The following is a 23,087-nucleotide window of genomic DNA, read 5'->3' on the forward strand; positions in this document are numbered from 1 at the left end:
TGTGTAAGCATGTATTACAGACGAAAGCATACCAAATTGTGTGGCCTCTCAATCTGTGCAGACTAGAGAGCGAGAAGATTCTCCACCAAGGTCCAGCTCTCGGCGCAAAATTAGTATGTTTGTAACCGGTTTTGCATGGCACGATACTTGCTCAGATTCAAGTATTGGCTCTGGCTGGGTTACTCAAGGACATTTCATATGGTTGATGTGAAGACACTGTTTTGATATATTGTACATAAGTTAGCTTTGATTTTCTGCATGACTTTTGGTGGAAATTTCAGCATGAGTGAGCATGAATAACGTGGTGAAAATGTACAGTATATCTTGGACTGATTTCAGCAAATTGTCCTCCATTATATATGCCATTATTTGAATAATTAATTTCTAGGTCCAACACGTAGCCCCCCTCCAGACGACGTGGTCCGTGCCAGTGTGAGTAACACTGAACGCATGGAGCCCAGCCATGGTATTAAAGACATCATCAAACAGCACCAGCCTGCCAGCATGACACCCTCCGGTCCTTCTATTAAACGGTAACATGCACACATTCAGTGCACATGGTTATTTTAGTCAAGTGATCCCAATGACATCTGGCTACATGTCTTTAGGAAAGAAGATGGAAAAATGTTTATGAAGAAGCCAGACCCCCATGATGAAGCCATGGAGATCCTTAAAGACCAAATGGCCAATCCACCTCAACCAGTACATCACACACTCACACGCAGCTATATACAGACTAAGGGAAATTCACACTGACTTTTTTTTTTTTTTTTTTTAAATCAGATTCAGAAGAAGTCTCCGTTATTCCATCACAAAGAGGAGAGCGGCAATACCAAAATAAACAGGCTTAAGGAACCATCTCACTCCAACATAGCCCAAGTTCATTCTGCAGGTGAGCTTTTCACATGAGATAATTATCACAGTACACCTACTCAGGAACGTGCAGAGGGAGGAGCTATAGGTGCCTGGGCACATACCCTTTGGAACTGATGCCCAAAGTGCCCCTTTGTCCATTTTTTTGGTGTGTTTTGTTGCCTTTCAAAACTGTTATCAGCCTAGCAACTAAAATGAAGTCTTTGATATTTGGGTGCAGTTGGCACTGAGAATGCGGGGGACACGCCCCCCTTAGTTTCATAAAGACTACCATCCTTCCCGTCCACTTTCGCCACGGCAAAAATCTCAGATAAAACTAATGTTTCTCTCCCATCTGCTACAAGTACTGATGCGTTTAAGGTACACAGAAAATGTCGGAATTTGTACCTCTGAGTCACAATTTTAATCAACCTTCTTCCTGAAGTCAGATCTCCAACTCGGCAATCAAAATAAATCTGACATAGAATTGATGCTATCTGCTAATCATGTCAACACTATAGCAGGGTTCGCCAATTCCGGTCCTCGAGGTCTGGTGTCCTGCAGGTTTTAGATGTTTCCACCCACTAGCACACCTGATTAATATAATCAGCTCATCAGCATGACTGATAACGATCCTGATCTTTAGTATCAGGTGTGCTGGTAGGCGGAAACATCTAAAACATGCAGGACTCTGGACCTCGAGGACCGGAATTGGTGAACCCTGCACTAGAGTTACATGTTTTCTTGTACTTTCACACGGCTGACAAGCGCTACAAGCACGCAGCTCTAGAATTACTATTGCTCGAAGCACTTATCTTACCGCGCTGTAAAAAATTAAGACGTCTGCTCAATGTGTAAAATAGAAGGAACTTTCAGTAGATGTTAGTAACTTTTTTTCTCTTAGGCTAGATAAGTCTAGTGGTGTGTGAATTTTGTTATCTATCCGATCAATACTTTCTGAAAATGATATATTTTTTTATTAAAATACCTGTTTCACTGAATTAGGACAAAGTTTGGTGATAAATAGAAATTACTTTATCAATGTTTTTTCCACCCAGAAGCATTACAACCATAACATATATATGGTTAGCACGTCCGCCACTCATAGGTGTGGACACATATAAACACTTTTATAGTGTTAGATTTAACACATCTCAGTGTTAATTTAACACTGGCGATTTTGCTGTGACAGTGTAATGTATATATCGCTGATTAACTACATGGATGTTTGTGACTGATTTGTGTGTGCGTGTCCAGTCTTCAGAGAGTTGCCAGTTGAAAATAACAACATCCAGACTCAACTCCACAGCAGGACCAGTGATGATTATTACACCTACACCAATGTCCCCTGGAAACTTTACCTGAAGAAGGAGGTGCATTTCCATCAGCTGTTGTCATTTGTCAATCAGCAAAAATATGCTTTTATACAATCATTTTTGATAGTTATATTTCAATCTTCCTCCAGGTGTTTTATCCTAAAGAGAACCTCAGTGATCCCCTGATGTTGGACCTGGTTTTCAAACAGGTTAAGAATTCATTGTACAATTACATTATTTACAAACATTTAATCAACATTAGATTTTCTTTGCAACATACATAGAGTACATTGTTGAGCAAGTGTTGTTTTCAAGGCAAACTAACCGTAGTATATTTCATTCATGTCATTGCTCATTTTTCTGTAGGTAGTAAATGACACTTTCTCTGAGGCCTGCATTCGTATCACTCAAGAAGAGAGACAAAAGATGAAAACTCTCTTTGGTAAGTAAACCAACCATGCATTAGGATAGTGTATATAGTGAGAGTGATCAGACGTCACACACTTTCTGTGAAGTCAACTTATGACAACTTGGACTGATCACTAGTAAATCCCATTACGGACTTATACTTACAAATTTCTTGCAGTGGAAAATCAGGTGGATCAGCTTGCAGGAAGTCACCCTGAGAACGTGAAGAAAAGGGTGGTTGCCATGGCGAGAGACACATGGGAGATCTACTTCTCTCGCCTTTTCCCAGCTTCTGTGAGCCATTTGTTAATGAAGTCCAACCATTCTGGCTTAAGATGCGGAATATCAAATGATTATTCCATTCTTTTTCATCGGGGTTTATTCGCCTGTGATATATTCAGCTGTCTGTCTGTCATGTTGTTGTGTGTTGCAGGGCAGTGTGGGGACAGGGGTGCAGGTGTTGTCTGTGTCACATAAAGGCATTAAGCTGCTTAAGTTGGTGAGGAGCAGCTCCACTGCTCCAGACTACTTCCGAGTACTAAGGCCTTACAGGTGCATCTTAATTAGGGTATAAAAAATTACATCAGAATAATAATTACAAAGAAAATGTAATGAACATTCGCCCGATCCGAAAATGTATTAATTAATAGATGTGTCTCAATATATTTGTCCACAGATTGTAGCCATCATAAAAATCATTTCATGTTTACAAAATCCTCTTTCTAATTGCGACTTCCTGTGCAGCTACTCGGACATCCTGTTTGTGTCCGTTCCATCAAAAAACATGTTGGAGTTCAATCTCGTCAATGAGAAACTGATCCTGTTTACCGCAAGAGCCCAGCAGGTCAAAAGCATGATTGACTACTTCCTCACAGAGATTAAGAAGGTCAGAGGGCTTTTCTTTGAATGTGTGTGCATCTTAGACACTCACTTGTGCTCCCAGTAGCGACATAATGAATGCGGTACCAGTACAGTGAACCCCTGTATAGTTGTAATTCAGTATAAAAATATTTGCTGTATAACTGCTCAGGCCAAAACTGTATTGTCAAATATAAAACTATTGTAATATTGTTGCATCCTCGGGTCAAAAAACAATGTTGAAGTAATGGCCCGAATGATTAATATTTAACTCATTTGCTCCCAAAACGTAAAAATATGTTCTATTTTAAAGATTACCAGTGTCCCAAAGACATATTAGTTTTTTTTAATGTATTTTTATTTATTTATTTGATGCAGCCTCTGAACTGAAAAGAATGGTTGAAGCAATGGTAGTTATTACAAAAACGGCCAGCAGGTGACAGCAGAGTATAAGAGATTAACCAGGGCCATGTTGCAAACAAACTGTTTTCCACACATATTTGTGAATAAATAGATTTGTGAATAATGATTAAACTTAGCTATATTCTAATGCTAATTGCTGCAAAACGGAAACATATACAAATCTACTTTTTTTTTCCTGACGAAAGAAGAGACTCTAATCTTTCTTTTGGTACGTTTCTTGTTTTTATAGCATTAGAACACAATATTCTGTGGGCCTTGCAAAATCAGTCCAAATTCACTAAACTAGCCGGGAGCGAAGGGGGTTGCTTCAGTGAAAATGGCTGCGAGTAAATGAGTTATAATAGTATAGAGTATTTTAAAGCCTTGTATTATTGGGGGGGAAAAAAGTGCTTTGTCATCATCATATGGCATCTATAGGTAATGACAAACTTTTTAGGGTTTGCACTAATGCCCCTGGATCTTAGATGAGAAATGAATCCTCTTGGGAGTGGGAGACAAAAAAAAGACAAGACAATGTGACCGACGTATAACAATGCATTAACATGTCACCATGCTGCGCCCTGTCAGGATTCAGAGTATGTGGTGGCAGTGAGGAACTGCATCAGTGAGGATAGGACGCTGCTGAGCTTCCACAAAGGAGACATCATCAGATTACAACACATGGACGGCCTGGATGCAGGTGAGACCCACATGTTTACAGCCTCTATGAACCACATTGTGTACTGTACTTTACGGTTATACAGTGCACTGTCATGTCTGGCAACGTTTTTTGTGTGTGTGTTTAGGCAAAAGTTACGGCTGCATTGTGAAGAAAAAGGTGATGCTACTGGAAGAACTCAAGAGAGACACCCCTGACTTTGGTGGGTTTGGTAAATGTTTACCTTTTTGGTGACTAGATTGTAATAACATATTGCTGGCGTCGGGCCAGAACCTTGTACTTCCAAAATTGTCACTTTTCAGGAGACCCCCCAAAAATGCCATTAAAGAAAGCAAGCCGTTTCAAGACTTTTTGGCTACGTGGATTGACCAAAAGTATAGTTGGTTTTTTTTAATTTAAAAAAATAAATAAATAAATCTATTTGCCAAATTGTGACTTATGGAGTTTTGTCCCGATGCCAGTGATATTAAATTAACAGTGTTAAAATGGTGCTTGCATGCATTTATGTATTTGTGTTGCATGTAGGGATGTAATGGTAATGGCAATATCGTGATATTGCGATATTAAAACTCCCACAATATCATCGTCGTCATATTAAAAGCAGCACATCGGTTAAAAAAATGTCAAGTTGATTTCCATTTGTGTTCTAGTACCCTCTGGTGGTTAGTTTTTTAGTGCAGTTTAATTTTCATAAGGCATGTTTTGGCCCGTCTATGTTTAAAATCCACACTAATCGTCGGATTGGGGGGGTGGGGGGTGGGGTGGGGGGATGTAGCATGCTTGTGAATCGAGTCAATTTGTGGAGGGACTGGAGGGACTGACCAGAAAACCCAGAAAATGTAACAAATCTGCACCTTTCAGAGTGACCTTTTATTGTGAGCAGTCTAATGCCAATGTCAGACTACGCGATTTTTTTGTCTTACACGACAGTTGCGCTGTCACATTACACGACAAATTCGTTCCGTGTCGTGGACGAGGCGTGTAGTCACACTACACGTCTGAACGCGACAAGACACCAGCCCATCATCGCGTGTTGTCTTGCCAAGAGAAATGCGTCGGCCACTGTTTGTCGGAGAGGTGGGACAAAAAAAGAAAAAAAAAAAAAGGCAAGGACACGGAGTGTTTGCGTGAATGGAGCACGCATGGGACAAGTGTGATGTGAGCGCATTGCTTGCGCTCCCTGCTCCTCAATAGTGTTTAAAATATGATTTAGTAGCCAACACTGTATTTTAATTTATTTAGGCCTATATGCGCCGGGATAATTATAGCTGATTTTGTTAATTATTTGCGGGATGACATATTGTTTTATTATTTTATCAAACACTGAAATATTATATTGTTTGAGTATTTTTTACTGCTTCATTTATTCATATTTGACTTGTTTTAGTACAGTGCATTTGATAGGACGCCACTCACTCCGAGGGGGGAAAATTTCAAGTGAGAGCGGGTGACAGTTAAGGCGGCGAGGCCTGGCCCGACTATATGAAAATGTGATCGATCCTCACTAAATATGTGCCCATCCCTACTCATATGCCCAAATCTCTGAAATTATTAGAACAACAGTCACAATATATTTCGGTCCTCTCTTCACGTCGCCGTTGCCTGACGGGTTGCACGGATGCGTGCGCGCTCCATGCAGCCGCAGCGGGGCGCTTTTTTTTTTTTTTTTCCCCCTCGAGATGCACCTGTCTGGCCCCATCCCATGAAATATCCAGGGGATAAATAAATAAATACATAAACGAATAAATAAACAAATGTATATATAAATAAAAAGAGCTATAAAGTGCTGTTCAGTGTGTGATTGACGTTTCGCTCCCTCTCGCTATTGGTCAATGCTGTGGAACCAAACGGACGACGTCGTAGGCATGTCACATTATGCGTCAAGACGAGCAAAAATTCTACTTTCGTCGTGATGGTCGTGAACCGTCCCGGACAACAGGCGACCAGTCGTTGAACGTGTCACATTACACGGGCGACGCTACGTCAACACAACCCAAAATTCTTTATGACATGCCCCGTTTGTCCGCGACACGTCGGTCGGGCTGAAATCGGGCTGTTTTCGTGTAGTCTGACATCGGCATTAGGCACACCTGTGCCCTAATCATGGTGTTTAATCAGCATCTAGATATGGCACACCTGTGAGGTGGTCTGGATTATCTTGGCAAAGGAGAAGTGCTCACTATCACAGATTTAGATTGGTTTCTGAACAATATTTAGAGAAATTGTAATATTGTGGATGTGGAAGAAGTTTTAAATCTTTGAGTTCATCTCATGAAAAACAAGATTAAAAACAGAAATGCTATTTTTTGTTGTATATGTCTATAAAATTGTTGTTAGTACACCTGTGCAGATGAGCATATACTCTTTGCTCACTCTCTGAGAATGACAGCGCCACTGCCGCCTACTGTAGTGAATGTGCAATTACACTTTATTATTGTATGGCAAAAAAAATAAAAAATCCCTGAGGTCACACACAGGTCGCACCGCACCTCCCAGGGGTGCCCACCCCTCTATTTGAGAAGGACTGATCTAATCATATGACAAAAACATGAGAAAAAAATAATTAAAACTACAAACAAACTACATCATACTCACGACTATTAACTGGGTGTAATATGGATTAGTCAACTTTAACTACTCCACAATGATGTTCTGAGTGTGACGTCAACTAGTCGCTAATCACATTCAATCACATTGGCTTCAGGAGCAGGAATCCTTGATATGATATGATATGTTTCTGTAACAGCAACCATCTTCATCATTGATTTATTGTTTGCATTTGTATGCACAGGATGGCGGTTCGAGGCAGTATACGGGATGTCGGGAGTGTTTCTTCGTGAACATGTTCGACCCGTGGCCGCTCCGGACTTCCTGTTTCTCCCGACAGAGAGGGCGGAGCCTCGTGACAGACAAGGACGTGTCGCTGCCTCGGCTGCTGTTGCCGTAGCGTTGGGCTCATCGGTCGCGGCCCAAGAGCTTGACCGCACAACAGAAGTATGATTTTGTTTCATCCTAGCACAGCACAATCTAAACGGACTGTTCTGATCTTTGTGACAGCAGAACTTTTGATTCAGATCAGGGGTGGGAACCTCTGGGTACCTCACGATACATCATGCGATACAAGCCTCACGATAACGATTATCTCACGATATGACAATACCGTTTTTTAATTTAAATCAATTTTAAAACTTATTCACTCCCAGCCATTTTCACAGAAGCACTCCCCTTCACTCCCGGCTGTTTTTTTGTTTTTTTTTGACTGATTTTGCAAGTCCCACATAATAGTATTGTGTTCTATTGCTATAAAAACATGGAACCTATCAAAGGAAAGATTAAAGTTTCTTCTTTCATCAGGAAAAATGTATATTTCTATCTGTTTCCGTTCTGCAGTAATTAGCATTAGAATATAGCTAAGTTTCATCATTATTCACAAATTTGTTTAGAACTGTTGGGAAATCAGCTTGTTTGCAACATGGCCCTGGTTGATCTCTTATGCTCTGCTGCCACCTGCTGGCCGTTTTTGTAATAATTACCATTGCTTCAACCATTCTTTTCAGTTCAGAGGCTACAATCAAAGCCTTCTGTATGCTCTAGCATTAAAAAAAAATAAAAAAATCTCTTTGGGACACGGAAAACATTTAAAATAGAACATATTTATACATTTTTGGGAGCAAATGAGTTAATATTAATCCATCCATCCATTTTCTTGACCGCTTATTCCTCACAAGGGGTGCTGGCGCCTATCTCAGCTCGCTCTGGGCAGTAGGCGGGGAACACCCTGGACTGGTTGCCAGCCAATCGCAGGGCACACAGAGACGAACAACCATCCACGCTCACAAGCACACCTAGGGACAAATCAGAGCATCCAATTAACCTGCCATGCATGTCTTTGGAATGTGGGAGGAGACCGGAGTACCCGGAGAAGACCCACGCAGGCACAGGGAGAACATGCAAACTCCACCCAGGAAGGCTGGAGCCTGGACTCGAACCCGAGTCCTCAGAACTGGGAGGCGGACGTGCGAACCACTTGACCACCGTGCCGCCCGTTAATATTAATCAATTTATAAATTGTGTGCTTCAAAAAGTCGAAACACTTAAAACTTCAAAATATCGATAATCCATCGGGAGACAAACTATCACGATTTATCACGATATATCGTCACACCTAATTCAGATGTTGTGTTTATGGAGCACAAGAGTGCAAGAATAACAGAGTTCTGTTATTTATGGTACCAGGTAGTGAAGGACACCTATATGGAGAGCCCAGATGGGGAACTGGATTATATGTCGCAGTATGGCAGCCAGTACCACATGACTGAGTTTGCCAAGAGGTACTTCAGAGAGGCACAAAGAAACAGGAGGTAAGACCCTTCATCGGGCCTTTTACGATCAAACTCAGACACACGTTTGGATTCACACTTTTGCTTGCATTGTGCCCACAGTGATCTGAAAGCCAAAAAGGGAAAAGAGGAAAGGGAACCAGCTGATATGATCAAATTCTCAAAGGTCCATTTTATTTATAATGCTGTGGATTCATTATAACCTGCAATTTCAATTACTGCACCACATGTCAGTGTACAATTTTACAGGAATTTCCTCCTTCCTATCCGTTTGTTTATCTTTTCAGTCTCCACTCCAGGAGTCTCTGATTGACTTCTCAGACAGCGGAATGAACAAAGTGGCTGCTGACATCTCCTCAGGTGAGGGAAGGCTTACATCAGAAAGTTTGATCAATCATCTTTGAGCGCAATGTTGTATGAAACGTTTACTTACAGCTGTCATGAAGTTCATGGGAGACTTGCCACTGAAAGGTCAGACTGAACAGGACCTTGTCACAATTATACTGAAGGTACAGTATTTCAATGCAAACAATTTATTGTTTCATATCATATTGTTATAGCCACTATAATTTTTCATGCATGTGTGGTCAATTTAGTTAAGTGCTGATCACGGGCAGATGAAAGATGAAGCCTATTGCCAGGTGATGAAGCAAGTCACTGCCAACAACAGCTCCAAACCGTAAGGCCCCTGATACACGCACACACACAGGAACTGTGGGGTTCTTGTTTTACAGAGTCTGTCTGTGTTTCATCGTGTAGGGACAGTTGCCAGAGGGGTTGGAGGCTGCTGTACATCCTGACTGCTTTCCATCGCTGTTCACATGTTATGAAGCCATTTCTCTTCAGCTTTCTACACAACGCCAGTGTCAGCATTGGACTGCAGTACCAAGGTAGAATATCCATCCATCCATCCATCCATCCATCCATCCATCCATCCATCCATCCATCCATCCATCCATCCATATCCACCCACCCTCTTTATTTGTTGACAGGTATTGCCAAGGCATGTGAACAGAATCTGAAGAAGACATTTCAGTACGGAGGACGTGTACAGTATCCCAACAGCATGGAACTGAAAGCAATGATGGTTAGTAGGAGCGTGACGATATATCGAAATCACGATAAATTGTGACACTAAGTCTCCCGATAGATTTTCGATACGTCTATGCAAGCATTGCAATATTTTTAGTTAATATTCATCCACTGGAATGGCTCCATTGTTCATGACTTATTGAGCAATTACTTAGTGGGCCACTAGGGGGTAGCGCCTCATAAGAGAATAATAAGGCGGGGAAATCTACTGAAATGGGCTCTTTGCACAGCTCGACTACTTCCTGAATTGAATACCACGTTTTTGTTTCCTGTCTTTCATGAGTGGACAAACTGATTAATCCAGGTGTGTCTGGCCAATGTTGTTGTAGTTACTGAGATCAGGCACACCTGGATTAATCAGCTTGTCCACTCATGAAAGGACACGAAGGACTGGTGTTGAGTTCAGGAAGTAGTGGATTTGTGCAAAGAGCCCATTCAAACAGAATTCTCCTCTCACTCCCACTGCTCGTTGAATCAGTGGGTGCTGGTGTCTGTGGATCTCACTCTGCTTCATCTATCCTTCCCTTCTTCCTCTCTTTAGTTTTTCCTCTGGTCTCTTGAGATCTCCTTAATTTGTTGGAATTTAGAGGTTACTGGGGTTGGCGTAAGGTTTTGTAACCATGTGGATGACAGGAGGTGTTATTTGGTGCTGGGTTTCACTTTGATTTATCTTTGATTTATCTTTATTTTCTTTGACCTTTCCTCTGGTCTCCTGACCTTCTGAACTTCACGACTCTGGCGAGACTCTGAAGTATCTGGTTAAGGTGAAGGATAATGGGATATTTATTAGGTTTTAGGGGAATTAATCAGGACAAATTTACACAAATTCACACGCAAGCATGCACGCGCACATATGCGCAGGCACACGCACGCACACAAACGCACACATACGCACAAAAAAATAAATTAATTAAAAAAAACAAGGCGGGGAAATGCACTGAAGTCTTCAGGCGAAGAAGATTCATGAGCTATTTTTTGTAATTATATATATCTATATCTATATATATATCTATCTATATATATATATATATATATATATATATATATATATCTATATATATATATATATATATATATATATATATATATTAGATTATGTATTTATATTGATATTTATTTGCATTATTTTATTATTTATTTATTTATTTTTTACTTATTTTATTATTTTATTCTGTATTTTTTATTTATATTCTTATTATATGATTACAGTAGTTTTATCATAGATTATCGTGGATTTATTACCTGAGCAATATATCTATAATCGTGGTATCGTCATATCGTGAGATAATCGTTATCATGAGACTTGTATCCCAACCCCTAATGGTTAGTGTCAAGAGTGTCTATCCTCCTCTATACCCTACTCTGATACATTACCAAAAAAGGCTGTTCGATTATGGGAAAAATAATAATCACGGTTATTCAAACGATTGGTTTTGTAAAAAAAAACAAAAAAACAAAAACAAAAACAAGAAAATGTTTACAAATGTAAAAATATTAAGACCAATTAAAAAAAAAAAAATCCAACCACTATAGTTCCTTTGGGGCCCAAAACAGAATATATATTAATTTGTTAGCAAAAACTTGGAGTTGGAGTGCAGCATGATGTGCACTGTGCAGTAAGGCTGCTCGAATATGAAAAAAATATTAATCATGATTATTTTTTTAAATAATTGAAATCACGATTAGCCCGCGTGGGTCTTCTCCGGGTACTCCGGTCTTCTCCCACATTCCAAAGACATGCATGGCAGGTTAATTGGGCGCTCCGAATTGTCCCTAGGTGTGCGTGTGAGTGTGGATGGTTGTTCGTCTCTGTGTGCCCTGCGATTGGCTGGCAACCAGTCCAGGGTGTCCCCTGCCTACTGCCCAGAGCCAGCTGAGATAGGCGCCAGCAGCCTCCGCGACCCTTGTGAGGAATAAGCGGTCAAGAAAATGGATGGATGGATGGAAATCACGATTAGAACGATAACTTGGTTTTTTTTGGGGTACAAAACAAGAAATGTTTTAAACATAACAAATATTAAGAAATATAAAATTATTTGAAACACTGTAATTATGCAAGTTACTTTTAAAAAAAATTGTTAAATTATTTTAAAATGTAAAAAAGGTGCAAATGTATATATTTAAGCAACTCAAAATTGGTATTAATATTTTTTACGATTATGCTGATTTTGTAATTGTGGAGGGTAATAATTGAAATTGTAATTTAATTTCGATTAATTGCACAGCCCTACCAAAAGCAGTCATTTTTGTGTATTTTTGTTTAACACGGCTTTGTGATTGGTTGTGTATGTACAGGCAGGGAGGAGCTCCAAAAGACAGCTGTTCCTGCTGCCAGGTGGGATTGAAAGGCACCTGAAAATCAAGACTTGTTCTGTAAGTGCACTCTCAATAATAACATGTGGTTTCAGTGACAATTTCATATTTTTGACCTGGTTTGAGGTTTTACATAAACCTGTTTCTATATTATATTGATTGTAACGTATTGATGTTTTTAATAGGAGGTTCAAGACTCACTTTTTTAGTTTGGCATTTGAATGTTGTTGTTTTTTTTTTTTTTTAACCCCTTTTATTTATTTATCTGTTTTTTATTATATTGTCTTTTACCTTTGTACCTTTGTGCCTTTTATCGTTTTTTTTTTCTAGTGTTTAACTGTTTTCTTTTAGTGTTTAAATGTTTTTATTTGGTAGTTACTAAGTTTTTAACTCCAGTGTTTCCTCACGGGGGAGCCTCCACATTGGGAGGGATGGCTGATCTTCTCATGCGGGCGGTCGGTCGGTCATACCAGGGGCCCCTTGGCCCCAGGGAGCTGTGGCTCGCTTCAGTTTTTGTTCAGTGTTTGGAGCGGGTTCTTCTGTGCCCCGCCATGTTGTGGTTTGCGTGTGTGTTTTTGGGTATGATCATGGGGATAATGGGGGGAGGGGTGGGTTTTTTCTTTTTATTGTATTATGGATGTTTTAATTGTTCAGCACCTTGAGTTATGAAAGGTGCTATATTAAGAAAGTTTGATTTTTTTATATTTATTTTTTTATGTCAGGTTGCTTTGGATGCCATTGAGGAGCTTTGTTATGAAATGGACCTACACAGAGTGGAAGCTTTGGAGGAATATGCCATCTTTTTGGTCACACACAGAGGTAACAAGAATTGTTCTTGTTTGTGAACAACTGCCTTGAATTCACTGACTAGTTATAGCATATTATTTTTGGGTGTGTGGTTAGCATGTTCTGTTCTCCCATGCTTGGGTGGGGATATATTTGTGTATTTTCGCCAAAATATTCAGGTATGTTAATAATTATACTACATATTACTTATCTCTATACCTCTTAATAATTTTGAATATTATCAATGCTAACTGCTATCTTGCATAATTGAATGCTAAGTGTGTTTTTTTTCTAGGTCAGAATGTTCGTCCCTTGATCAAGAGGGAATACATCCTGGATGTTGCTACTGAAGCAGAACCAGTAGATGCCAACTACAGTCTTTGGTTCCGAAGAGTCATTTGGAGCCTCGCCTTGAAACTTGATAATGAACTTTATGTTACAATGCTTTATAACCAGGTAAATACAAAATGTATCCGATTGTTAAATGAATGTTTTTGGACCACTTCCATCATATAATAGTTCAGCTGGAATGCTTCTTGAAATGGTGTTATGAAGTGCACTGGTTAATAAGATACGCATCTGTGCCTGTGCCAGGTGTTGCCAGATTACCTGAAGGCTTTGCTGAGTGTGGTCCCTGTGAGTAAGGCTAGCAAACAACATCTGCAACAGCTTGCCAGACTAGCTGCCCTACAGCACCGTGCCAAAGACCTTGTCTATCTCCCCACCATGTAAAGACACATTGACATTTATGTTTTATTTCATTTTTTTAGCAGCAAAATACTCAAATAGACCCTAATGGGAAAACAAATATACATGCACATTGAGTATTTTTTTTTTTTTTAAATTAGCATGTGTTTGTGTGCATTTGTGTATGTGTGTTCAGTCGTGAGTTGCAGGAGTGTGTCCCCCCACAGTTCTACAGTAAACAGAATCCACAGCAGTGGCTCAGTATGGCAACTCAACACATGCAACAGGTCCAGCCTCTAAACCCGCACCAGGCCCGTGCACAATTCCTTGGTAGGACAGCATGTCACAGTCGCTTTGGGGTGGACTTGTAGTGGTGAGCCTTATATGTGCACTCCCTCAGGTCTGGTCAGTCCCTTCCCTATGTTTGGCTCTTCCTTCTTCTACATCCAGAGTTCCAGCTCAGTCTCCATCAAGGCTCCGTGCATTCTGGCCGTGAATCTTAATGGACTCCACTTTCTTCACAAAGACACTCACGTATGATACAAGTACACACACTCATACCTTTTTTTCAACTCATTTAAATGCATTTGTTAAGCAGCCCAAATTGATCGAACACATTGGTTAGAAATTCTCATGATGTCCTCAAATATTTGAACGATTGAATTGGTCAACTAACCACTGTTGTTGTTGCTCCCTCAGAACCGCAGTACAGCTACAATTTGCTATATTTAAAACAAAGCATTTGTCTCCCTCTGTTGGATTCCTGTACTATTATTGGTTGGCTATCTGAAAAACTCTTCATTCTCTACTCATTTGTGGTTGTGAAGTACAGTGCAACCTCCAAATTCAAATGCCCCAAAAGTGGTTACACTTGAAGTTTAACTAAAGTTTAGTGAAGTAGAAATATGCCTCAAAACAAAACGTCATTGTGTGTGACGTCATGTGAAATCTTGTGATATAGCCACTCAGTGTGGCAGCCAAACCACAAGTGTTAAACTCAAGGCCTGTGGGCCAGATCTGGCCCCGGCTGTCATCTTTGTGTGGCCTGGGAATGAATGCTACAATTTTTTTCTACCAATCAAACTTTATTTATATAGCACCTTTCATACATTGAAATGCAACAACAAATGAACAATTATTACTATTCACAGGGTTTTTCCTGGCTCAGATTGAAGCAGAGGTGGTAACACCCTATAATGGATGACTACCAATACCAGGTATCGGTGTCAATACCTTATTTTAAGGTATCGATACTCGCCCTCCTGCAGCCATTTTACGATCAGGGACTAGACATTAGAAATTATATTAATACAAAATTGCCATTAATTATTTTGCCGTTTTTTTTTTTATTAATGACAATCATTAAAAATTCATCCACTAGTACATATTTAAATTATCAATATAGTTCAGCGTTGTTGTAAAACACTTATGTTTATTGTATATACTAGGGGTGTGAATTGCCTAGTACCTGACGATTCGATTCATAGGTCACGATTCGATTCGATACCGATTAATCCCGATACGAATTTATAAGTCGATTGTTGCGATTTTTTTTTAAATTTAAATTTAGAAAATAATGAGTAAACTTGTACAGTTTAAGATTTGTATGAAACTGTATTATTTATTTATCTGAAACTTCAGTCTTATAGAGGTTGTAATCTGTTTCATGTTTGAACAGCATTAAAATAAAATATTAAGGCTTAATGTTCCGTTCATATAACATTCTTCCATGCTTAAGGTGTGAACCCCAAGACGTTTTGGTGAATGTTTTTCCATCAAAAATGGATATTTGAAAATCGGTGTAATATCGCGATATATTGCCGGATCGATTTTTTTTTAACACCCCTAGTATATACTGTGTTTTTATGACTTTGGCGATAGCGTGCTACCTCTGCCACGCAACCAGGAAATGGGCGTGTGCAACGGTTGCTCCATGATCTGTTTAGTCTTCGGTACATTAAAATTAAAAAAGGAAAAAGAAAGCTGTTTCTTCTTCGGTTGTTGCTTCAGGTCTTTCCGGTGCACAGCTGTTGATATAGCGCCTCCATAATGGCGCAACACAGCAACTGCAGTTAAAATGCTGTGGATCTCAATCTCAATCCTGTGGAGCTCAATCAACACAGCTGGAGAGCTGCGGCTGTGTTGAGCGATATCAGTGGCTCAGGCTGGAGTTGGGGAGCAAATTAGGTGGAGGTGGCTGCCTGTGAATTTTGTACACAGGAAAACCCTGATTCATGAAAATGATAACCACATACTGAGGTAATTATTTGAGTGTTTGCAGCTTCTGCTGTAACTCCAATAAGCTCTTCTAACTTCACTGTCACTCATCATCTATAATATGAATGACATCACCGACTGATTGCTTTAGTGATGTCATGATGCTTTGGTGACAGTTAAATACAACTACTACAAGGAGGAAGACTTGTGGAGGATTAAAAAAACACCATTTTGAGAGTGAGCATCATGAACAATGTGGACAATTACTGGTGTTGTTACATTAACAACTTCTTGTGCAATATCGCAAAAGATCTGGACGCCAACAGAACTCGTCTCCTGTCATGTCAGCCATGGGAGAGAGAACAAGTAAAAAGCGAAATCAATGTCCAAGTTGCTGTCCTAGAGTATCTGCAAGGAAAGAGAGTACAAGACATGAACCTAGCTCAGCTTTGGACGGCGCTAATTCCTCTTCGAGAGAAGCTGAAGGCGTCTGAAGAAAAGGAGCAGCTCAGTGAAAACAACTTGCATGCAAGTCATAAGATAATCAGCGACCTCAGACATCAACTTCATGAAAGTCTGATCAAGGAGAAAGAGAGCGTGGAGAAAGCAGAGAAGACCATTGCAGACCTCCAGGCTCAGAAGACCGAGCTCCAGTTTCAGGCGCACAAGATGAAAGGACAGCTGCTGACCTACGCCTTCAACCTTCTCGCCACAGAGCAGCAGGAAGAAACGGACACATCGCAGATGGAAGTGAAGCTCCAAGCTTTACGAACGTGCATGGATTTTTTTGGCAATATGGCGGAGCGACCGAGCGCCAGTAGGACTGTTGGTCCCGGGACCACAGAGGGTGAAGGATCCTCTGAACAAACCCTGACATCATCAAGTGGAGACAGCAGCAGTGCTCCTGATACACCCACCTCAGAACACAAACAGGACCCTTCAAATGAAGGCGCGAAGAGGAACCACTGGAAGGTGGACTGCTTTATGCGATGCTTTCCTTTTTTCCAACGAGCTCAGCGGGACCAACATCCATCAAGTCAACTAAATTGTTCCTTGCGGAAATAAACCGACACTCTGAATGAAGGAAATTCTGAAACTTTCTCAATGGCACTGGAACAAGGCCACCAGATGACCAAAGGTTACTCAAAGCAGGGGAGCAGTGGATAGTCAATAAAAACAAAACATTGCAAATGTATGGCACTTTTACAGCAACTTTTAACTCACTAACAAAACTAATGCCATGCTTCCCTTCCCATTAACATTCACAAACAGGAAAGAAATTAGTATTCAGTAATGTATTTTCCTTGAGGATACACATTGGCGGCCACAAGGGAGTACGCTGACGTAACCAAACAGCTGCTGTCAACAAAACTAAAGCGTTTCAAGGCATACTTCTTCAGTTCTTACTTTACAAATAATATTTATTGTATATTGTGTGCAAATATGTTCACATAAGCCCAAAATGTTCTTAGCACAGACGTATAATGAAATGTTCTACATGTTTTTAGTTTAGCAAAATGTTAACCCCCTCCCTTTTTTTTTTTTTTTTAAAATAAATTAAATACCGGTATTTCGCACATAGCTTTGAAAATGTAACTACAAAATTACAATATTTTGAATTATTTGGGGCTAAACTGAAAGTACTCTAAGTGCATATATTATTATTATTATATTTTCTGGGAATCTATCTGTTGGTAACAAGACTAATGGGAAGCATCTGGTCCAGCACCCAGAACTGACGGTTAGAAGACTATGTTGTGAAGTTTTTCAGCGTTATTACAAAAATAAATAAAAAATACTGCATATTTTGGACTTCTTAGGCATTCAGTTGGATACTCATTCCACAGATATAAAAAAAATGTGTTGCTATGAAAATTGGTAAGATACAGTATACTGCTGTGCAGGAGTCACCGGCTCTCTCCATCCCTTCTCCAACACACCTGGCTTCTGCAGAGCTTTCTGATGAGCTGATCATTTGAATCAAGTGTATTGGAGGAGGGAAAAATCTTAAATATGATGGATAGGGGCTCGAGGTCAGGACCGTATCTTGCTGACTCCGACTGTTGTGCCATAGTTTACCTCTGCAAAACCCAACAATAGGAAAAAAGCTATTGTCTCTGACTGTGTCAAAGTGAGAAATTTTGTCTTTGTAAAATCAGAATCAGTGTTGACCATTGGTTTATAGCAGGGGTGTCCAAACTTTTTCATTTGAGGGCCACATACAGAAAATCAGAAGGACGCAAGGGCCACATAATGTTATGAAGAGAAATTGTGTTTAGTCTTAATAATTGTACAAATAATTTATTTGTGCTTTTGCATATTTAGAAAAATGTTATGGTATATAAACACATTTATTTGTAATATGGCAGTAGTGTTATTATAGTTTTGGAATTTGTCATTTTAGTTTTTATTTTGTTTTGAGTTTTGTTTTTTTTAAATTTAGTTCGTTTTATTTTTCAGGGTGGTTCTGTTAGATTTTTTTAATTAGTTTTAGTTATTTAATAAATGCTTAGTTTTAGTTTAGTTAGTTTCATTATTAGTTTTAGTTTTGTTTTTGTTTTTGTTTTTTAATGTGTATTACTCGTACGCAACATTTAAAAAACACCACGGGCACGACGTCATTATTCCGGTTTATATCAAAATAAATCTACTAAAAATCACATTTAAAATCATCCCCAAAGGCTCATGCATTAAATTAATTACCAAAGACTAAAACAAAGGAAATGTTTGCTATAATTATAGTTAGTTTTATTTTAGTTAGTTTTGTAAACATAAAATGTGGTTTCGGTTAGTTTTCTTTTTAAAAAAAAGCATCTTCATTTTTTGTTTTATTTCATTAATGAAATTGTTTTTTGAATTTTTGTTTTGTCATTAGTTTTAGTAAACTAAAATAACCTTTAATAGCACCTGTGTTTTTTGACACTCTCCAGTCTTACTTTGGCCATCTCCAAACATTTTTGTTTTTATTTTATTTGAACTGAGTCAAATGCCATTTTTAGCAAGTGTCGCGGGCCACTAAAAAATGGACGGTGGGCCGCAAATAGCCTGGGGCCGTAGTTTGGACACCCCTGGTTTATAGGGTCGTTCATGGCCATAACTCCTCATGTGCTTTACCATTCATATCCCATAAAGCTGAAAATGAACTGTTCATTTACTGCGTCCTATTAATTTTTACTCCCAAAATGGTCCTTTTGATTAATGCATTTTGCGACCTGTCATTAGGCACTGATAGTGTACATTGTATAATCTTGCAAAAGTTTATTGATAGACTGGTTCTTGTAATTATACACTATTTCATACTTGTCAGTTTTCTGTACATTTAAATTCATGTATACAGTACATGCTATACTTGTATTTATATGATCAGGACGCCATGCTGCGGTTCCCTTTAAAAGAAGTCCAGTCAACTCGCACCCAGAGACCAACGTCAGGCTCAAGTTACCCATATGTTGAGATAACGATTGGAGACCTGCTCAACCAGCGCATCACACAGCTTCAGCTAGAACAGGTGTGTGTTTTAAAAGTGTGATTGGTATGCTTTAGAATGGCTTGTATTGCGAGTTCCACTCAAGTTGTCCAAATGATCTCCATAGAATGTTCTGGTGGTATGTGTGTTCCAGGGTCTGGAGCTGTGTAGAGTGGTTGCCATGCACATGGAGAACATGCTGTCTGCCAGGGAAAAGAGACTCACGTTGCCACCGAGTGAAATTACCCTGTTATAGCGGACGGACATTACTCGGGCATACATGGTGTAATAGGAGTGAGAGGAGCTCATCTTGTTTTTTTTTTTGTTTTTTTGTATGTAATGTACACACACTAAAAAAGGGATGTCATTGATTATGCCATTAAAATACAGAAAGACATAAAATTATTGGTTTCGTAAACCACTGTAAACCCTTGTTTCAGTAATGATTTTTTTTGAATAGACTGAACATTTGAATATATACAGTTCACTTATCTTTAATTGGTAGATACATTTTTAAAGTATAGCCCTGCACTCTACACTTCACTACACTTCACACCAGACATGAGTCAAATGTCTACAGTGATTCATTGCGAGTCAAAAGAGGAAGTCAGGAAGAATTTTATTTTTAGTTTTTTTACCAAATTTGACCTCCTCTTTTGGTGAGTCCTTGTCACATGGTTGATTTTAATTGGGATGAGTATAGGACTTCCTTTCTGAGGAACAGAAAGGTTGGACTGGTCTTTATTATAGAGCAACTGAATGTAAATAGCTATAATGTGCACTAACTTTGAGGAGCTCTGTTGTTTTAGTTGCCAACTGATGTTTTCTGTTTGTCCTCAGAGAGATGAACTTTACGTGCATTCCAAGTGTCTTTTAAGATAACTTTTTCTTTTATAGTGGGAAAAAATAAGAACGCTATTGACACAAAATCAACTATTTTTTACTCCCTGCCATAAATTGAAGGGGGGAGCACTGAGTACTTGAGCACTGACTTCAATATTTAGTGTAAAATACAGTTGTAAATAGTTATTGCATATAATAAATGCATGAGAAATCATTAAAGTTTGTATCATAACCGAATATCCGGAACAGATGTGCTTATTTTCTTTCTTATTGTCCACAAAGCCAAAAAATCCCGATGAACTTTGCAAATTGACGCAAATGCAAATGACTAAGTAATTTTTTTTTCAGATTTTTTCAGGAAACTAAAAAAATATATATATATCCAGCCATTTGCATCATGAGGAGATGATTTGGGCAAATATTTTTTGGGAAAAAATTTAAGAGTGTGACAAAATGTATATTTTCCCCATCAAGGTTTGTGTAGTTCTGTAGTTCTAACCTACCAACCAACACGCTATCTTAACTTGTACTGTCACACTTAAGACCAAGCTATTTTTAGTGCTGTCAAAAAGTACTCTCTTTCTCTCTCTCTCTCTCTCTCTCTCTCTCTCTCTCTCTCTCTCTCTCTCTCTCTCTCTCTCTCTCTTTCTCTCTCGCTCTCTCTCGCTCTCTCTCGCTCTCTGTCTCGCTCGCTCTGTCTCGCTCTCTCTCTCTCTCGTTTTATCAAATCGATTTTAATACGTTATAAAGACAGCTCAAGGATATGCAGTTTTTGAAAAATAGTTAATGTGTTTTGAAAATCAAAACCTAACTGCTCCATATGAAAAACAAGTAGAAAAAATAAAAATTAAAAATCTGGGGAGGGGACAAAAACAAGGATACACACCATGCCACAACCAACAAGCAAAGCAAACACATAATCATACAAAACACTGTAGGACAATTTTGATTTTTTTTTTTTTTTTTTTTTTTTTTTAAGTACATCTCGTACATTAAATGTTTTTCCGGGTGGCGGGTAGTTCATACTCAAACCCTTAAAAAACATTTTAATTTATTAACTGCATTTTGCATTTACTTGGGTTGTCTTGGTGTGCTAATCGGAAATATAAGTGTGATTAATATTCAAAAATATGTCGAAATCAAGAGGGTGGGCAAGTTTTTCCCCCGCTGGCTCTTATGATGTTGAGCTTCATTTAGTTATATCAACCTGCAGTTTGCCCGCCTCTCTTATGGGTGTCGACGGAATGAAAATCCATTACGGTGCGTCCTGTGCAACAAACCCAACACCCCCACGCTGTGCTATTGGCCGTGTGGGCGTCTCTGAGTAATTGCCCACAGATTTCTTCGCTCCCATTGGTTAGCAACAATGGGGTCCGTGTGAACTGAGAGAAGGGGGAGCGGTGGCCAAACCATCCCCGACCCGAGTCGAGCCAAGACGGACTAAAAAAGAGGAGAACCGCAGCCCGCAGTAGCGTCGCAGCTTCGTAAGCCTCGCGCTCACCCTGCATGGGCTAGCCGGCAAGCTAGTAAGCTAGTTTAGCTTCGTCCGACTACGCCGCCCGGGTGATACCCGCTCCAGTGTGCATCTCCCTCCCTCACTTGTGCCCTCCAGCCCGGCTTCAATATGATGAAGTTTAGATTTCGTCGCCAGGGCACCGACCCGCAGAGGGAGAAGATAAAACAGGAGCTCTTCGCCTTCAGCAAGGTAAAGTGAGGGAGCGAGACGCTGCCTGTCCAAACTACAGCTAATATTCTTCAAGTCTCAGTTGAATGCAGCAAAGTCGGGCTCTCCGCGGTATTCAACCCTCTCATTTTCGACGTCTTTTTCTGATAAAAAAAAACAAAAAAAAAACGATCAGTAACTACCGAGGTTTGTGCTGTGACTCAAGCAGGGGCGCTTTGTTGATAACTTGTGTGCTGGCTTCAGTTGTTTGCTCGGCGTGTTAATTGGCCAAAGGCCCGCGTCCTACATTAACAACACAACACCGAAACTGACTTGAAGATCGCTACCAGTACCAATAGGACTGATTTATAATTGTCGTCATCATTGCAGATAAACAAGATTAAATTTTGTTGAATTGTTTAGTGAGATATTGGTGTGTGAGTGTGAACCCATGTCCTCCTTAAATCAAAGCATAAAACAAAAACAAACAAAAACACAGTTTATCTTAGTGTTGTGTGTTCAGACTTCTGGGGCTTGTATGAACAAGTGTTTGTGTTCAGCACACTGTCATCTCATTCTCATCCACACTCATGAAATCCAAATCAATCTATACTGCCATTTTATTTGTATCAGGGTAAAACAAAACAAGGGAGTTTTTCCACGGTTTTACAAGGAACATAATCCATTCTTGCCCAAGTTACTCATCACGGTAATACACACGTATATTGTGCTGTCTCAGCCACACTTCTTTGTTAGTGTTGAGATCAGTTTAAGAGTTCTTTTTCTTGGGCTTTCTCCAGTTTTTAAAGGGGGAGTCGGCATTGTTGAAAGTAAATGGAGCCTCACTTAACTAATACTACTTTGAGTGTCTGACCAAAGCAACTCACTAACGTGCACAAGCGTGATTCTAAAACATGGCCATTCATAATTTCATCTGATTATGAAACGATGGAGTCGTTATAGTCTGTGCATGTCCCTCTTCTCCTCTCTATAGTAGGAGTAGCAATACTAAGTAGGGATGCACGATAATGCTATTTTCAACCGAGACGATAAACCTAATAAGTGTCGATAACCGATAAGTAAGCCGATTAATTGTTTGCAAAATTAACTTGAATACAAATATACTTTCGAGTCCTACTATAAGTCAACAAATACATTGAAATAT

The 23,087-nt window shown here is 39.5% G+C and overlaps 2 protein-coding genes across 3 annotated transcripts in view; both read left to right on the forward strand.

Annotated features, from left to right (window-relative positions):
* Positions 1-20,443, forward strand: part of myo15aa (myosin XVAa) — a 61,999-nt gene extending 41,556 nt beyond the window's left edge. The window contains exons 38-65 of one of the 2 annotated variants that reach the window (XM_077539919.1): positions 62-113; positions 389-533; positions 609-702; positions 784-892; positions 2,110-2,225; positions 2,318-2,377; positions 2,535-2,610; positions 2,755-2,870; positions 3,010-3,128; positions 3,321-3,462; positions 4,425-4,536; positions 4,643-4,717; positions 7,307-7,509; positions 8,752-8,876; positions 8,958-9,021; positions 9,143-9,215; positions 9,291-9,364; positions 9,452-9,534; positions 9,615-9,745; positions 9,848-9,942; positions 12,243-12,320; positions 12,983-13,079; positions 13,342-13,502; positions 13,641-13,774; positions 13,930-14,063; positions 14,134-14,267; positions 19,318-19,458; positions 19,571-20,443. In XM_077539919.1, the coding sequence (XP_077396045.1) occupies positions 62-113; positions 389-533; positions 609-702; positions 784-892; positions 2,110-2,225; positions 2,318-2,377; positions 2,535-2,610; positions 2,755-2,870; positions 3,010-3,128; positions 3,321-3,462; positions 4,425-4,536; positions 4,643-4,717; positions 7,307-7,509; positions 8,752-8,876; positions 8,958-9,021; positions 9,143-9,215; positions 9,291-9,364; positions 9,452-9,534; positions 9,615-9,745; positions 9,848-9,942; positions 12,243-12,320; positions 12,983-13,079; positions 13,342-13,502; positions 13,641-13,774; positions 13,930-14,063; positions 14,134-14,267; positions 19,318-19,458; positions 19,571-19,672 (3,045 nt within the window). In that variant the 3' untranslated portion in view covers positions 19,673-20,443. The remainder of the gene's footprint in view (positions 1-61; positions 114-388; positions 534-608; positions 703-783; positions 893-2,109; positions 2,226-2,317; positions 2,378-2,534; positions 2,611-2,754; positions 2,871-3,009; positions 3,129-3,320; positions 3,463-4,424; positions 4,537-4,642; positions 4,718-7,306; positions 7,510-8,751; positions 8,877-8,957; positions 9,022-9,142; positions 9,216-9,290; positions 9,365-9,451; positions 9,535-9,614; positions 9,746-9,847; positions 9,943-12,242; positions 12,321-12,982; positions 13,080-13,341; positions 13,503-13,640; positions 13,775-13,929; positions 14,064-14,133; positions 14,268-19,317; positions 19,459-19,570) is intronic. The other variant, XM_077539923.1, reaches the window with a different exon arrangement.
* A 1,131-nt stretch (positions 20,444-21,574) lies between these two features.
* llgl1 (LLGL scribble cell polarity complex component 1) overlaps positions 21,575-23,087 on the forward strand; it is a 33,220-nt gene continuing 31,707 nt past the window's right edge. Inside the window, exon 1 of the mRNA XM_077539945.1 lies at positions 21,575-21,964. Coding sequence (XP_077396071.1) covers positions 21,884-21,964 — 81 coding nt within the window. The 5' untranslated portion in view covers positions 21,575-21,883. The remainder of the gene's footprint in view (positions 21,965-23,087) is intronic.

This window comes from Festucalex cinctus, chromosome 1, assembly GCF_051991245.1.
Source record: "Festucalex cinctus isolate MCC-2025b chromosome 1, RoL_Fcin_1.0, whole genome shotgun sequence".
NCBI lineage: Eukaryota > Metazoa > Chordata > Actinopteri > Syngnathiformes > Syngnathidae > Festucalex > Festucalex cinctus.